Consider the following 18,543-nt stretch of genomic DNA (forward strand, 5'->3'; position numbering starts at 1 on the left):
AAAGAAATTTGGGAAAAAATGTATGAAGAAAAGATTATAGTTTTTAAATGATACAGTCAATATTTCATTGCTTGTGTTAACATAAAAGAATAAATAAAAATCATTTTGTCTTGAATTTACATTCCATTATAGATTTACTGTCATCTATATATTTAACTTACAAAAACATTTACGTTTGCATTCCCTGAGTAAATACTGTGTGGCAGTGGGGGAACATCTTTTGGTGTTAGGAGGAGAACAATTTGGCACTGAAAAGTTGTCACATATATAGTCCAGATTAATTATGTAACTTTTGTCCACTAAATTTAATATGGAAAGGACTTCAGCATTCATTGACCATCACTTCATTGACTAACAGCTTGACAAATGTTCTTTTCCATTATTCATAAGCATAGTGGCTCATTTTTACAGACAAAGGTAGCAATAGCTAAGGTTCTGGAACCATCATTTCTAAAGCACTGATTTGTTTGCTGTGAGTAACATGCAAAAAAATTGGCCCATTTATAGGTGTATACAAATGTTAAAATGTTTGGCATTATATAGGGAGTTATGTGGTTATTAATGGAAATGTTCATATTTTTCCCCTGAATATGTCCAGATATTTTCATAGATCTTGTGGCAGAAAGTGCCTGGCCCATTTTAGGAACTGAAAGAAAGCCAGAGTGACTGAAGTACAGATTAAATGGGGATCATGGAGAGATGTGGGCAGATGGTGTAGCAGCTTTAAGTGCTGATGCAGAGGTAGAGGCAGAGGCAGCAAGAAAGTTTTTGGTCTCTATTCTGTCTTATTTCATTTTGTTTACATTTATATTAGAGAGTAGAAGTCTTTCACTATGTGGTCTCTTTTCTTTGCCCCTTCTCCCTTTTTTGTAATTCTGGTATTATAAATATTTGGTGGCTTGAGTTTTATTTTAATATCGTTTCATAATATCCTTAGCCTCCTCTTTCTTTAGACATTGGTTCCCTTCTAAGGTCAGTGATATAGCTGGGCTGCTTCCTTGAATTAGATTTCCCAGAGCAGGATCTTCCAGACTTTATGCTAGAGGACATATGCTTGGCTGCTAGTACCATGTTGTTAAGTTAGAGTCTGAACATTCATTATATAAGATTTTACTTATTTTCTCTGTGTTCAGTATATTGCTTTTGCCCTCATCTCTTCTGGTATCCCCTAGTTAATCCCTCTCTGTTTTACCCTCTCCAGAGAAGATGCTGTTAAGCTTCTGCTGAGGCTGGGGAGAGGCATGGAGTGAGTGCAGGAATTTGGGTCCTAATTTTGTTCTTAAAGAGACTTTCAACTTGATTTTAGTCCCCTTTTTACTCTTCACTTCTAGAGATAGCTGGTGTAGCCAATTTTTGTGACTAATGGGGTTCCAGGACGTTAATTTGCTTCTTTGCTTTCTTCACTGCTACTTTAAGATTCGGCTTTGTTGGGCCTGCTGAAGTCAGTTACCACTTGTCTGTCTGCTTTGCAGCTCAGTAAATTTTGCTACCATTGGATCTGTTAGAGTCCAGGGCAGGCTGCCCCAAAATATGCCTCAATGCATATTGATTATTTTGAATTAAAGTGACTTGAGAAACAGCTGGTGAGAAAAAAAAATGATGTTTAAAAAAATACTCTGAGCTGCCTCTTTCCCCCTAAAAGCAGGAAATAAACCTCCCATGTGAAGGTATCCTCCCTATACCAGGAGGGTAGAAAGAAAGCATCCTTATCAACAGTTAGGGAATTCAAGGCTAAGAGACCTGTATAAACAAATTTTATTACGTCTTCATGAGCCTGCAACTCCAAGCACAAGTCCTTTTGTTTTATTAAATCTTCGCAAATAATTGTTTCTTTGTCTAAAAATGATAAATACACAGCCTGCTTTCGTTACTTCAGAGGAACCATTTCTATGGGACCTTCATGCATATGAATTAAATAGTTTTTTTTCCTCCTGTTAATCTGTCTTATGTCAATTTAATTATTAGGCCATCCAAAAGAACTCAAGAGGAGTAGGGGGGAAATTTCCTCTCCTCCCTGACAGATCCTAACCCATTCCATTGATAAACAAACAAAACACTATTATTGTTTCTTTGGGATAGTTTTTGGGAGAGAATGAAACCAAATGCTTGTGTTCATAACTCCACTCTTGGTTAATCTAATAATTTGAGCATAATAACTCTGGTTTATTAATTATATTCTATCTATCTACCTATTATCATCATTGTCTTTATTCTTCTCTCCCTCCCTCTTTCCTTCTATCTATCTCTCTGTCATCTATTTTTGTCTACTTGTTTTAGCAGTTTCTGAGATGGCTGTGTTTACATTTTCAGTTATAATTGCTGATTTTTCTGTTTATTCCTGTAGATCTGTTTATTGCTTGATGTATTTGGGTACATATATGAGTATGATGGATATATTTTATTTTGTTGTTTGTTTTATAGATACAGATAAGTAATTCTTTGTCCTCGTAACTGTTTGGTCAGCTATCAGTCAGGGTCCAGTCAGGAGATACAAAAATTTCAAAAGGGAAGTTTTCATATAACAAGTGAACTATTTATAGGGAATTAAGTGCTAAACAGGGATAAAAGAGAATGCCCTAGGACAGAAGGAGTACTCAAGGAAAGAATAAACTTGGAAGCCAGGGTCCCTCCTCAAGGCTGGATTCAGAACTTGTTGGAGAGGACGGAGTTGTAGCCCATTGGATAGTGGAGAGGGGTTTGTTAGGTTGCCCTGGGCCAGAGCTGGCCACTGTCAGTAGGAAGGATGGTGGGAGGAGAACCACAGTCTGGGGCTGGCAGGTTGAAAGCTTTCCACTTGGGTGCTTGGCAGGATGAGGGTGGTGGGCAGGTTACCAAGGGCCAGCACATTTGTAGGTAGGAAACCCTCAACTGGAGGCTATTGGGAGTGAAACTGCTTTCTGGGGTATTGATGAAGTTCACCAAAAATCTGCTTTGGGGGAGTACTGTTGAACTTTATGGGAAGTGGGCTGGGGTACTGGCTGACTTCGTAGAAAGCTGCTAGCAAGTCACCTGTGGAATGTGCTATTGAATTCTATGGGAAACTGGATGAACACCCTCAGAAATCACTGGATATCCACTCTTGGGGGTCTCTGCTGAACTCACCACTGAGAAGCCAGTTGGGATTCCCATGGACCTTATTGGAAAGCTGCCCATGCAGTGCTGCTGACCTCTAGTTTTGTTCTTAGAGTGTTTGCCATTATCTTGAGACCCATAGTCATGCTTACTTACACACCCAAATATAGTGCAGAGCTTTCCTCTTCTTTGAAAGCATGAACAGACAGTACAAAGAAAAGGAAACACATAGTAAAATAAGTGCAAATTAAAATTTCAATAGAATTGATAAAGATTAAAAAGTTGGATACATTGTCTTGTTGAGGCTGTGGGAACGACATTCTCATACACTGTTAGTGGAAATAGAAATTAATACAACTTTAGAGAGGGCAATTTGGAATATTGAACAAAATTTGAAGTGTTCCTCAATTCTACCACAAGGAAATTATCCTAAAGTTATACTTGCACATATGCAATGTGACATGTACAAAAATATGTTTATAATAGCAGAAGTTTAGCTATAATCTGGTTAAATAAGTTGTGGCATATCCATAGAAAGTAATAATGAATTCATTAATATAAATGTGATAATTCTATATGCACCAATACAGAAAAAAATCCAAGATATATAAGTAAGATAAAATTAAGGTACAGACCATTTGTGTAAAAATCATATGTCTATATGATATCTGTCAGAATATATAGAAGAAAATGTTGCTAACAAGAACATGAAGCAGGAGGAAAGCAAACAGAAAGCACACATTGTGAAAAAACAGGAAAGTACACGTTCTTTCTCTTCCAGTCTTGTAGTCTCGCACTAGCACCTCCTAATGGTAGAGCCTACTATACGGCCAGCTGACAAAGCAGAAGTGGGTGGTGGGTGATATCATAGCATCAGAATCAGAGTCAAGTGTAGAGGGTAGGTTTGGAGCTGAGAAATAATAACTCAATAACTGGCACATCTTATCTGTTTCAGAACTCCGATCAGATGGTACATGTTTTCTAGTTTGTTGTTCTGCTTTTTAAGTTGTAGGCCACAGTAGATTCAGCCTGCCACAGTCATGATATATTATCCTTTTTATATTTTGCTGGATTCAGTTTGCTGATCGATTAAGGATTTTTGCATCTGTGCTTATAGAGGATGTTAGTCAGTAGTTCTCTTTTCTTGAATTGACTTTTCCTAGTTTTGGTATCAGAGTAATAATGCTGGCTTTACAAAACAAGACGGAAAGTGTTCTCTCTTCTGTTTTTGAAAGGTGTGATTTTGTGAAAGATCAATATCTGTGAAAGAATTTTTTTTTTTTTTTTTTTTCGGTACGCAGGCGTCTCACTGTTGTGGCCTCTCCCGTTGCGGAGCACAGGCTCCAGATGCGCAGGCTCAGCAGCCATGGCTCACGGGCCCAGCCACTCCGCGGCATGTGGGATCTTCCCAGACCGGGGCACAAACCCATGTCCCCTGCAAAGGCAGGCGGACTCTCAACCACGGCGCCACCAGGGAAGCCTGACTCTAGCTATTTAGTAGTTTAGTAGTAGATTTAGTAGTTTTCTGGTAGTGTTTTTAGGGCTTTCTATGTATAGTATCATGTCATCTGCAAACAGTGACAGTTTAACTTCTTTTCCAATTTGGATTCCTTTTATTCTTTTTCTTCTCTGATTGCCATAGCTAGGACTTCCAAAACTATGTTGAATAAAAGTGGTGACATATGCACGTCTTTAGACTAATATTTTTGACTCTCAACTCAGCACTGCAGGCAGGGTCCATTCTAGCCTCCTCTCTTTGGTTATTTGTAACTTCTTTCTCTGATAGTGAGAAATCTGGGACTCATTATCAGCCATTCATTTACTTACTGTTCAACCCTGGCAAACATGTAGATACTATCAGAATTGCTAACCTGTGCAATGTGAAACAACTTTGCCAATTAGATTGCAGAATTTATATATAGTTCTTTTTTTGTCTTTAGCGTTACAGTTTTCTAAACTGTCCTTTCCTAATGTTACTTAGGACAGCAACTTCCCCCCCCATCCCTGTCAGTGAGGTTATGTTATAAATTTTCCATACAGAGATTCATTTGTCACATTCTGCATTCCATCCTAGGATTCTCCTGTCCTTCTGATTGACTTTTTAGAAATTTATATATATTAAGGTTTACTCTTTGTAACTTTTTTTTGTGTTTTTTTTTTTTTTCCTGTGGGTTTCGCAGTCATGTATACAGCAACACAGTATCATACAGAATAGTTTCAACAGTTTCCCTAAAAATTCTTCTGTACCTCTTTGTTGTTAACTCCTCCTGGATCTTAAGGGAAAAGCTTTTAGTTTCTCATCATTCAGTCTGATGTTAGCTGAAGGTTTTTTTGTTATCAAATTGAGGACATTTCCTCAATTCCTTATGTGTTAAGAGTTTTTATCGTGAATGGTTCTTGGATTTTGTCAAATGCGTTTTCTGCATCTGTTGATGTAGTCATATGATTTTTCTTCTTTAGCCTGTTGATGTGATAGATTACATGAACTGATTTTCGAATATTGAACCAGTGTACCTGGGATAAACCCAGCCTGGTCATGGCATGCAATTGTTTTTATACATTGTTGGATTCAATTTGCTAATATGTTGTTGAATATATTAGCATTTGATCATGAGAGATGTCATAATTTTCATTTATTTTAATGTCTTTGCCTAGTTTTCATATAAAGGTGATGCTGCTCTAAGAGAATGAGTTTTAAAAGTGTTCCCTTGACTTCCTTTTCTGGGAAATTGTAGAGGATTGGTATCATTTCCTCTTTAAATGTTTGGTAGAATTCACAGATGGAACTGTCTGGAACCTGGTGATTTCTGCTTTGCAAGGTTATTAGCTATCGATTCAATTTCTTTAGTAGCTGTAGACCTATTCAGATTATCTGTTTCTCCCTGTGTGAACTTTTGTAGATTGTATCTTCCAAGAAAATGGTCCATTTCATCAAAGTTATTAAATTTCTGGGTATAGAATTCTTCTTAACATTTTAAAAATCAGTTTTAATGTCATGGAATCAGTAGTGATGGACTGTCTTTCATTTCTGTTATTAGTAATTTGTGGCTTCTCTCTTTTACTTGACTAATCTAGATAAGGGTTTATCATTTTATTGGTCTTTACAAAGAGGGAACTTTTGGTTTTGTTGATTTTTATCTGTTGATTTCATATTTTAAATTTCACTGATGTCTGCTCTAATTTTTTTTTTGAAGAAAATAGGCTTATTAACTTAAAAGAACTTGAAACAAGTATTCGAAAGAAATTTGTGCCTTTATTAGAATGGCGTTAGGCTTTAAAAATGACTAATTTTGGTAATCAAATGATTCATTTTTTTGAATAAGAAATGACACTAGAACTGCAATACTGGTCCAACAGTCTTATTTTTACTTTTCCTTTAAAGCAAGAAACAGAATGAGAGTTAAACAGAAAGTACTGGCAGGCATCAGTTAATCCAAGATAATAGCTTCTTAGTTCCAAAAGCACTTGCAAAGAAAACCATGGGGGGACACAAGGTATGAAAGCAATTCATAATAACTGGAATCCCTTGAGTGGGTGTCTTCACCAAGTGTCATAGGCTACTTTTTGAATTTGTCCTTTACTTGGTCACTTTTTTCCCTCAAATACTAATTTGCCTGTGACTTTTCCCTGAAAGTGTAAAAAGTATGAAATACAAACAAGCTCTTGCATTGTACACTTAGAAGTGTACAATTCAAGCATTACAGAGCTATCTACATACCCTCAAATCTTGGCTAATTCAATAGTATAGAACCTATCAGGGCACAGAAAGAACTAACACCTGCTTCTTTTTGTTACACATACAATTCAAATATTGAATCTGAAGAAAAACATTTAATCATTTTGTCTCTCCTCTACATTCCCATGTTGATAAACTTACTAAAATATTCCTGTGTAATTTAGTTTGGTCTTATTATTTCAAGTCAGGGTTAAAACCTCAAAACCAGCCATCCAGACAAAAAAGGCAATCAGAAAGATGATTTCTTCCTCACTTCCCTAACCCCAGTGACTGTGAAGTTAATTTTATGACTTAACTCCAAACACTGGATAGTGATGACAAATGCTAGGCCCAATTTCTTCATAATCCTTTTTGGCGTGGCATACATGGTAGAATTCAGGCGTAGAAGCCAGCATGGATCCTCCAAACCACATTGCATGTGACTGCATTTTGGGTGTGATGACTTGTACATCAATAGGTTTTTGTGTCAGTCTACCACCACTCAGTTCCTCACTTAATTTCAGCCTGGCATCTCCAGTTCTTTTCAAATCTCTTTGCAAGTGATGTCCAAAGTCCCTGATCCAAAGTCCCTGAACATGGTTGAATATCCAGAGAGGACAATATTCTTGTTGAGAGGATCTATGACATCAGTAGGACAATTGTGATTATTTACTTCATCTACAACTTCTGAGATAGGTTGAGTAAAGCCTGGATTAGCAAACTCTAGATGAAAAAAATGTCACGTCCCAAGAATCTCTCAATAACCAACCCCAATGGAGAATTCTTTCTTTGAGATAACACTGATTCCAGTATACTGTTTAATCCACTTTGCTCCATCTGTGTCATACTTGTTAAATTCTTTGACCAAATCTGGGCAGGCATAACTATAGTGCTCCTTTAACGTTCCCAAGGATTTCTCTGATGGATTCTTACTTTTCCATCTCTCAGCAATTGTTGAATAAAATATGTTATATTACATACATGTAAAATATGTTATATTACATCCTGTGTTATATACACAGCTGTTATATTACAGCTGTGCTTAATACAGCTGTCAATTACATACCCTTCAGCCACAGGGATGACATGGGTGACACTGTCTCCACTGTCTATTACTGTATTGCTCTAATTTTTATTATTTCTTTTCTTCTGCTTGTTTTAGATTTAATTTACTCTTTTCCCCCCCAGTTTCCTAAGGTGGAAGTTTATTTTATAGATTTTAGATCTTTCTTTTTTCCCTAACATATGCATCCAATGCTAGAAATTTCCATCAAAGCACATATTTAGCTGCATCTTGCAAATTTTGATACATTTTTATTTTCACTTCAGGTGAAATATATTCATAATATTTCAAATTTCTTTTGAGAATTCTTTGACCCTTGTGTTATTTAGAAATGTATTGTTTAATCTCCAGATATTTTTGGATTTCCTACTACTGTTCCGTAATTGATCTCTAGTTTAATTTGACTGTGAACTCAAAGCATACTTTGTATAATTTGTATTCTTTTAAGTTTGTTGAAGAGTGTATTATGGCTTAGAATGTGGTCTGTCTTGGTGAATATTCCATATGAGTTTGAGAATAATGTGTACTCTGCTGTTATTGGATGAAGTACTATAGAATGTCAGTTAGATCTGTTTTATTGATGATGCTATTCAGTTCAGCTATATCCTTGCTGATTTCCTGCCTACTGGATTTGTCAGTTACTGATAGAAGTGTGATGTCTTTAACTGTAATAATGGATTTGTATATTTCTTGTGCCTCTTGTATTTTGACATTTTTTTTCCCTTTGTATTTTGATATTCTATTGTTAGGCTCTGCAAATTAAGGATTATTATGTGTTCTTGGGAAACTCACCCCTTTATCATTATGGAGTGCCCCTCTTTATCTTTGATAATTTTCCTTGCTCTGAAGGTCACTGTCTGAAATTAATGTAGATTCTCCAGCTCTCTTTTTATTAGTGTTAGCATGGTATATCTTTCTTCATGACTTTACTGTGTCTTTCTATTTAAAGTGGTTTCTTGTAGAAAACACAGTTGGTGCTCTCTCTCTCTTTATTTTTTTGTGTACTTTGACAGTTTCTACCTTTTAATTGGTCAATTTAGATCATTCACATTTAAAATGATGATTGATATAATTGGATTAATAGCTATCATATTTGTAACTGTTCCAATCATTGCCTTTGTTCTTTGTTTACTTTAGAGTTCAGCATTTTATATGATTTGATTCCATTTTCTCTCCTCACTTTGCATATGAATTATACTTCCTTTTTTAAAAATAGTATGTTTTAGTGGTTGCTGAAGAGTTTGCAACTGATTCAATAATTTATAACTAATCCAAGCCCTACTTTCAGATAACACTATACCACCTCAGGGGTAGTATAAGTACTTTATAAAAGAGTATTCCTAATTTTCCCCTCTTGTACCTTGAAAGTTGGTATCATTCATTTCACTTATCCCTAAGCTATAATCATCAAATGCAATGTTACTACTATTATTTTGAACAAACTTAGATCAATTAAGAATAAGAAAAAGAAAAGATTTTATTTTGCCCTCATTTATTCCTTCACTAATGCTCTTCCTATTTTTTATATAGATGTTTCCAACTTATATCATTTTCTTCTGCCTTTTTTTACACTCTTTGCAAGGCAGGTCTATTGATGACAAATTCCCTCAATTTTTCTTTGTCTGAGTAGGTATATTTCTCCTTCACTTTTGAAGTGAATAATTGCACTGGACACAGAATTCTAGGTTGGTGGGGTTTTTTTCTTTCAACAATTCAGATATTTTATTCCACTTTCTTTTTGCTTGCATGGTTTCTGAAGAGAAGTCCAAAGTAATTCTTATGTTTGTTTCTCTGTAGGTAAGGTGTTTGTCTTCTTTCTGGCTTCTGTCAGAATTTCCTCTTTGTCTTTGGTTTTCTGCAGTTTGAATAGGATTTGCGTAGGTGTAAAAGATTTTTTTTATATTAATTCTGCTTGGTGTTCCTCATGCTTCCTAGATCTGTGGCTTGGAGTCTGTCATTAATTTTGGAAAATTCTCAGTCATTATTACTTCAAGTTTCTTCTGTTCCATTCTTTCTTCTCCTTCCAGCATTCCCATTGCATGTATATTATACCTTTTTGTAATTATCCCACAGTTCTTGGTCATTCTGTTCCATCTTTTTCTTTCTTTTCTCTCTGTGCCTTTCAGTTTTAGAAGTTTTTATTGACATATCTTCAAGTTCATCTATTCTTTCTCAGCTGAGTGTAGTCTACTGATGAGTCCATCACAGGCATTCTTCATTTTTGTTACAGTGTTATTTATCTCTAGAGCTTCCTTTTCATTCTTTCTTAAACAATTTATTTCTCTGCTCACAGTACCCATCTGTTCTTGCATGTTGTACACTTTTTCCATTAGCATCTTTAACATATTAACTGTATTTATTTTGCCCAATTCCAGTTCTCTGCCTTATCTGAGTCTGTTTCTGATATGTGCTTTGTCTCTTCAGACTGTTTTTTCTTGCCTTTAGAATGCCTTGTATTTTTTGTTGAAAGCTAGACAAGGTTTATTGGATAAAAGGAATGTAGGTAGATAGCCCAGTAGATAGTCCTTTAGTGTGGCAGATTTTATATTTATCTGGCAGTGTTTAGTAATTGGTGTAGCTGTGGTGTCAGAGGCTAAAAATTTCCTCTATTGTCCTTAAATTTTTTCCAATTTTTTTTTTGTGGTAAGGTATACAAACATAAAATATTCCATCTTAACCACTTTTAAGTGTATAGTTCAGTTTCACTGAATACATTCATAATGTATTTATGCATTAATGCATTACTACCAACCATCTCAAGAATGCTTTCATGTTGTAAATGTGTCATACACCATGACCAAGTGGGAATTATCCCAGTGATACAAGGATGGCTCAATTAGCTGTGAATCAGTGTGATCACATAAATCAATGTGATACACCACGTTAACAAATTGAAGAATAAAAATCATATGATAATTTTACTAGATGCAGAAAAAGCTTTCAACAAAATTCAACATCCATTTATGATAAAAACTCTCAACTATGTGGGTATAGAGGGAAGATACTGCAAGATAATAACTGCTATATATGACAAACCCACAGCTAACACATCATACTCAGTGATGAAAAGTTGAAATCATTTTCCTCTAAGATCAAGAACAAGACAAGGACGCCTACTCTCACTACTTTATTCAACATAGTATTGGAAGTCCTAGCCACCGCAATCAGACAAGAAAAAGAAATAAAAGAAAATCCAGATTGGAAAGGAAGAAGTAAAACTATCACTGTTTGCAAATGACATGATACTATATATAGAAAATCCTAAAGATGTCACCAGAAAACTATTAAAACTCATCATTGAATTCAGTAATGTTGCAGGGTACAAAATTAATATATAGAAATCTGTCATGTTTCTATACACTAACAAAGAACTATCAGAGAAATTAAGAAAACAATCCCATTTACAATTGTATCAAAATGAATAAAATAGCTAGGAATAAGTCTAACCAAGGACATAAAAGACCTGTACTAAGAAAACTATGACATTGATGGAAAAAATTGAAGATGACACAAACAAATGGAAAGACATACTTGCTCATGGATTGGAAGAATATTGTTAAAATGACCATACTACTCAAGGCAATCTACAGATTCAGTACAGTTCTCATCAAAATACCAATGACATTTTTAACAGAACTAGAATAAATAATTCTAATTTTTGTATGGAAACACCAAAAACTCCAAATAGTCAAAACAATGTTGAGAAAGAAGAACAAAGCTGGAGATATCACAGTCCCTGATTTCTTCTAAGAATTTTACAGTTTTAAGTATTAAATTTAGGTCTTTGATTGATTTTGAGTTAATATTTACATATGATATTAAGCAAGGATCTAACTTCATTCTTTTTCATGTGGATAACCAAATTTTCCAGCACCATTGTTGAAAAGCCTGTCCTTTCCTCATGGAATGGTCTTGGCACACTTGTCAAAATCCAGTTGACTTTATGTATATATGGCATTTATTTCTGGGCTCTCTATTGTATTCCGTTGGTCTATGTCTGTCTTAATGCCAGTACCACACTGATTACTGTACCTTTGTTGTAAGATTTGGAATCAGGAAGTGTGATTCCTGTAGCTTTGTTCTTACTTTTCAAGATTATTTTGGCTATTTGGGCTCCCTTGAGATTCCATATGAATTAAGGATGACTTTTTGTATTTTGGCAAAAACATCATTGGGATTTTGATAAGGACTGCATTGAATCTATAGATTGCTTTGCGTAGTATTTAGATATTGATCTGTGGTTTTCTTTTCATGTAGCATCTTTGTGTAGCTTTGGTATTATGGTATTGGTGATCTCAAACAATGTGTTAGGGAGTGTACCTTCCTCTTAAATTTTTGGGAAAGTTAGAGAAGGATTGGTATTAGTTCATTTTTGGTATTAGTTCATGTTTGGTAGAATTCACCAGTGAAGGCATCAGGTCTAGAGCTTTTCTTTGTTGAGATTTTTGATTAATGATTCAATCTTTTTACTAGTTAGAGGCCTATTCAGATTTTCTATTTCTTTGTGATTTCCTGGTATGTTTTGTGTTTGTAGGAATTTGTTCATTTCATCTAGGCTGTCCAATTTGTTGGCATAAAGTTGTTATAGTACTCTCATATTCCTTTTTATTTCTGTAGAACAGTAGTAGTGTTATCACTTCCATTTATGATTTTAGTAATTTGGTTCTTTTCTCCTTTTTTCTTAGGCCATCTAACAAAATTTTTCGTTTTGTTAATCTTTTCAAAGAACTAACTTTTAGTTTCATTGAGTTTCTCTATTGTATTTTTTCTATTTCATTTATCTCTGCTGTAATTTTTATTATTCCTTCCTTCTGGTGGCTTTGGGTTAATTTGTGTTTCTTTTTCTAGTTTCATAAGTGCAAAATTAGGCTTTAGCTTTAAGGTCTTTCTTGTTTTTTAATGTATGGATTGGCCAAAGAGTTTCTTCAGGTTTTTTTTGTATCACCTTACGGAAAACCCCAAATGAACTTTTTGGCCAAGCCAGTAATTGTTTATAGCTATAAATTTCTTGCTTTGCACTGCTTAACCACATCCCATAAATTTTGGTACATTTTTTTGTTTTGTTTTGTTTTCATTTGTCTCTGAGTATTTTCTAATTTCCCTTGTATTTTCTTTTACCCATTGTTTTTAAAGTATATGTTGTTTAATTTCTACAAATTTGTGATTTCTCTAGTTTTCCATTTCTCACATTATCCTGTTGTGTTTGAAGAACATATTATGGTGGCCAAAAATTTCATTCGGGTTTTTCCATAACATCATATGGAAACACCCGAATGAACCTTTGGCCACTCCAGTACTTTATGTGATGTCTACATTTTAAAGTCTACTGAGACTTAATTAGTGGCCTGACATATGGTCTCTCCTGGAAGATGTCCCATTTCCACTCGAGAAGAATGTGTTTCCTGTTCTTGTTGGGTATTGTATTCTATATGTTTGTTTGACTTAGTTGGTTTATTGTGTCTTGGTGTGGGTCTCTTTGATTTCATCTTTTGGGGAATTTGTTCATTGTCTTTAATGTTTATATTAATGTATTTCATCAAATTTCAGAAAATTTCAGCCATTATTTCTTCAAATATTCTTTCTCCTCCTCTGGAATTCCCACATCAAACCAATGTCTGCTTAGTGGTGTCCCACAAGTCCCTTAGACTGTCTTTTCTTCAATCTGTTTTCTTTCTGTTCTTCAGATTCAGTACTTTTCATTGTTTCATCATCAAGTTCACTGATTATTTCTCTTCCCTCCTCAAATCTGCCTCTGCATCCTTCTAGTGAATTTTTCATGTCCGTTTTTGTACTTTTTGGGAAGGGGGAAACTTTTCTGGTCTAATAATTGACACAAGGCAGATTAACAGAAAAAAAAATTAATTTGTATGCACAGAGGTCTCATAGAAATGGAACACCTGAAGTGACCAAGGCAGGCTGTTTATAAAAAAAATTAATTTTAGATAAAGAAACAATCATTTGTGAAGATTTAACAAAGGGGCTTGTACTTGTGGTAACAGACTAATGAAGAAGTCACACAGATTTTTTAATACAGCTTTCTTAGCCTTGAACTTCTTAATTCTGTTGATAAGGATGCTTTCTGTACTTTGGGTATGGGGGGATACTTTCACACTGGAGATTTCTTTCTTGCTTTCAGGGGGAAAGAGAAGGATCAGAGTGTTGTTTTCTTTTAAGTATTGTTTTTTTATTTTCTCACCGACTGATCTCAAGTAACTTTAATTCAAAATAATCTATATGCCATTGTGGCGTGTCTTGGGGTAGCCTACTCTCAGTCCCAACAACTTTCAGTCCAGAATCCTTTTTGGGTTCTTTTTAGGTTTTCTGTCTCTTTATTGGTATTTCCATTTTGTTCACACATTGTTTTCTTGACTTTCTCTACATTGTCAGTTCTCTGAGCATTTTGAAGATGATAGTTTTATTTTTTATTTTAAATTTTTTAAAATTAATTTTTATTGGAGTATAGTTGCTTTACAATGTTGTGTTAGTTTCCACTGTACAGCAAAATGAATCAGCTATACATATACATATATCTCCTCTTTTTTGGATTTCCTTCCCATTTAGGTCACTATAGTGCATTAAGTAGAGTTCCTTGTGCTATACAGTATGTTCTCATTAATTACCTATTTTACATATAGTATCAATAGTGTATATGTGTCAATTCCAATCTCCCAATTCCTCCCCCCAACCCCACCAATGTTGTTTTAAAGTCTTTGTCTAATAGATATGCCAGGTGTTTTTCAGGGACATTTTTTGTTGTTCCTTTTTTTCCTTTGAGTGGCCCATACTTTCTGTTTCTCAGTATGCCTTGTGACTTTTTTGTTGGAAACTGGACATTTGAATCTAAATATGTGGTAACTCTGGAGATCAGATTCTCACCTTTCACTAAGTTTTATTATTTTCTGTTATTGTTTTTATTTTATTTTATTCTTTTGTGTTGTAGGCTGTCTCTGTGCTGAGGATCAGGTTGTGTTATAAACTTAAGGTCTTTTCTGAACCTGTTCCTTTCCCTGGGCAAATATGGTGACTTTCTGTTTTCTCTCATATACGCAGTTGCTTTTAAATGTTTCAGTCTTTAATGTCTGGCTTCTAAAAAGAGAAAAATAGAAAAACAAAGGTTGGTGGGGGGGAAATGCCCAGGCTCTTTAAAAATATCCTGGAAGTCACCTTAGCCAAAGGGGGAGGGGCTTGCAACAATGGGGGGATTGCAACAACAATGGTCACTTACCTCTTTGTAGGGACCTCTGAGATGAGAAGCAGTAATCAGGGATCAGAGCACAAATACGATATTTGGAGGACAGTGTCTTTTTTACCCACTCTTGCTCCTGCAAACTGTGTATAGGTTGCTCCGAGAACAGGTAAACAGCTACCTTCCATGGAGCAGGGTGGTAGGGGATGGGTAGCTGCCACTATGCTAAGAGCGCAAATTGACTGAAATTAACAGCAAGGTACAGTCCAAGCCTTCTTCTGAAGTTGAAAGCCTTCAGTAGACTCCAGATTTCCAAATTAGTTATGTCAGACAGATTGTGTAGGTTGGGGGGGCAGATTTCTGTTGCTTTCTACTTTGTCATCTTCCAAAATCCTCTCTTCTATTGTCTTTATTTTTGTCTTCCTTTCTGTTTTGTGTTTGCCTAGAGACTTCTTACTAAATAGTGTTTAAAGCTTGCAGTTGTTATAGTTGTAATCCTGTTATTATTCAGGAGCTCTAATGATTTGGTGGGAAGGTGTTGCTACAGGACAAGCATTCAACAGTCCTATAATTAGGTCTTATTCTTCTAGTGTGCCTGAGTTAGGTATTTGCCTTCCCCCATGCTGAAGGCTGGAGGGAGCTGTAGTTTGGTATTGTCCTTCTCCCACATAAAAGGCTAGAGGGTGATATAATAGGTAATTACCTTCCACAGGCTTGTTTGGTTTTGGTAAAATGCCAGTTGGTTAGGCTCTGGTAAAATATTTCCCCTTGAGTTTAGGATTGTTAAAAAGAGCAGAGGGCTCTGGGAGTATTTCAAAATGGTTTCTTTCCCTTCCTCCTGCTTGATGCAGGAGGAAATTTTTCTCCGATCTTCACAGTGAGCAACTGGTATGGCTTTTGCAGATAAAATTTATGGAAGTGTGGTAGTATGCCCCAAACTGGGACTCCTTGGAATTTTAAACTCTCAATCTAGTCCACAGTGAGTCTCCAGCTATTGGCCAATTATAGTTAAAAGTGTTCCAACAGACAATGGCCCCAGGTGTGGGCTTCTGCTCCTGGGCCTGTACTCTTGGTAAACTGTGATAGTCTGGATCCACTTGTTTGTTTCTCTAGTTTTCATGGCAACAGTTTGCCTGCTCTATGACCTAAATTCTTTGATGACTCTAAGAAGAGCTATTGATTTTCGGTTTGTTCAGCTTTTTTCTTGTAAGGGTGGGAGTGATGATTTCCAAGCGTTTTATGTATCTTATTGGAAACTGGAAGCCCCTCGTACACTTTCTGGAATGCAGGAATGTAGGAGTTCATTGTCAATAATGTTAATGTATTGTCAAAAAAATATATAATTACTTTTTAATATTACCAGTTCTTTTTTTTTTTTACCAGTTCTTAAATTATTATCTCAACATGAATTTTAATTATGGTCTGATACGTTGAGGTTTGATTTTATCTAACATATTGGACAAAAGAAGAAAATTTTTATACTCTTGATTTAAAGACAAGATAAATATTTTTACCACCGTATTTCTGACACATATTTTATTTGGGAAGCTGATGTAAATGTTTGTATATTTCACATATAGATATTTTACAAAGCCCAGAAATAATTTCTGAATTGGTAATTTAAATTTTTATGTCTATTAATATTTTCAAGTACAGATTTTGAAATTAGAAACTGATTTATGATTAATATAAATTTGTTTATGGTAAAAACTTTTGTCACTAATTAAGAGCAAATATGATTCCTTGTCGAGAATCACCCAGGACTTCTTTAACAAATATCTTCTCCTCTTTTATGTATTCATTTAAATATTTTTGTTTATCATGCATATTATTTGGTGAAGGATACTCTTGAATTGTTCTCCATTTTGATGAGCTGGTATGGTAATTTTTCTTTGTCATTATCTATATGGGTACTGTTTTGTTCTAAAACGTTAAGAGATTTTTGTATCTTATTCTCAAAGAAATAACATGATAAGTTTTCTAGGTAGAATCCATTGTCACTATAGTTTGCTTGTATTTGTGTGTTTCTATATTTGGTGCTAAATATAATATTTTACTATTAATCCATTATATCTCTATTTAAATACTAAATGATGCGGCTTTAGCTCTAGGTCAAAACTATTGTACTTTTTGAAGTTTATGCAGAGAACATGGGATATTCTTTTTTAGTTAATATAGAGAAATATAAATACCAATTATATTCATTGGGACACAAAAATGTATAAGGGTATACATTTTCATTTATTGCTTATGTCATTTAAAATAATAACACACTGAAAAAATCAATTTAATCTAAAGAGAATTTAATTTACAATGTTAATATAATTCCCTAATGAAAGTCCTAGATTTTGGTGACTCATTTTAGTTACCAATTCTTAGTCTTTCTTTGGGAAAGTAAAAGCTAATCAACTGATCACTGAGTCATAAGTTTATCTCTCAGGACCAGTCCCAGGCAAAGTGTGGGAAGCCACATTTCAGAGGCATCACTATCCTTGTGTTTTATCTTTCTCCACCTTTTAAATATCCAGTGCTATTTCAGTGAAACACCGAGTTGATTATAGGTTAAATGCATTTTTAGTCTGTTATAGTTATATGAATAATTTACTTTAGCTTATGAATATTTTAAATTTAGTATACATAATTATTTTAGTAGCTATTTTTAGGTATTAGATGCATAATCCCCCAATTCCTTTATCTGTTCCTTTGTGAAGTAAATGAATCCATTTGTAAGGCTTTTAAAATACATTTATAAAACCCTACATTTTATTTAAAATATTTATGCCTTTACTTCAATTTATATTAAGGAAGAAATTTTAAAAATAAAGAAGAAATCTGTTTATCTTCTGTAGGCCAAATGTAAACTGTGTTTAATATAATACTTTAAAATAATTATTTTAAATGCTTCAATATCAATATTAATGCAAATATGCAGAAAACTTGAGGACCAAATCATGGAATCATTAGGACAGGAGTAGAATTTTAATATCAGCCCTCTATTAAGAACAAATAATTCAACTTTTCCTTTTTGTGTCAAATTAATTCAAATGTATAATTCCAATTTATAGCAAAACATTAAGCTTTTCTATGTAACAAACCTCATTTTTCATTTTTATATGACCACAGATCTGTAGATAGAAATTTCTTCCTAGTACAGTGCACTCAGTTGTGCAAACTTATCTTTTTAGGGTCAAAGAAGAGCACAAACCACAACTGACACAGTAAGTAAATGTATTAAGAGTTCAGTAGGCTTGACTTCTGTACCTTTGCCACATTCTGCTTTCTGCACCTTGGATGGTATTAGCTTACACTAATACTGGATAGGCTGCAGCTAGTGTGTCTTCTGCTTTTTGACTCTCTGGCTTGTAAGAGAGCTGCCTGCAGCTTCTTACTTCATCTACATACTGACTAGATGTAGTTTTTTGCTGCCTGCTTGTGGACTGGTTAAGTATTCAAACTTAATTTCCCTATATTCTGACTGCCTGGATGATAATTGGAGCTCATATTTCC

General features: G+C 34.7%; 1 protein-coding gene and 1 pseudogene across 1 annotated transcript in view; one reads left to right on the forward strand and one right to left on the reverse strand.

Moving 5' to 3' along the window:
• Nucleotides 1-18,543, forward strand: part of RIMS2 (regulating synaptic membrane exocytosis 2) — a 626,602-nt gene that overhangs the window by 154,182 nt on the left and 453,877 nt on the right. Inside the window, exon 10 of the mRNA XM_033842900.2 lies at nt 18,222-18,254. Within this exon, the coding sequence (XP_033698791.1) occupies nt 18,222-18,254 (33 nt within the window). The remainder of the gene's footprint in view (nt 1-18,221; nt 18,255-18,543) is intronic.
• On the reverse strand, nt 7,093-9,934 carry LOC101325970 (actin-related protein 3 pseudogene; annotated as a pseudogene).

Source organism: Tursiops truncatus, chromosome 17, assembly GCF_011762595.2.
Source record: "Tursiops truncatus isolate mTurTru1 chromosome 17, mTurTru1.mat.Y, whole genome shotgun sequence".
In the NCBI taxonomy this organism is placed as follows: Eukaryota; Metazoa; Chordata; class Mammalia; order Artiodactyla; family Delphinidae; genus Tursiops; species Tursiops truncatus.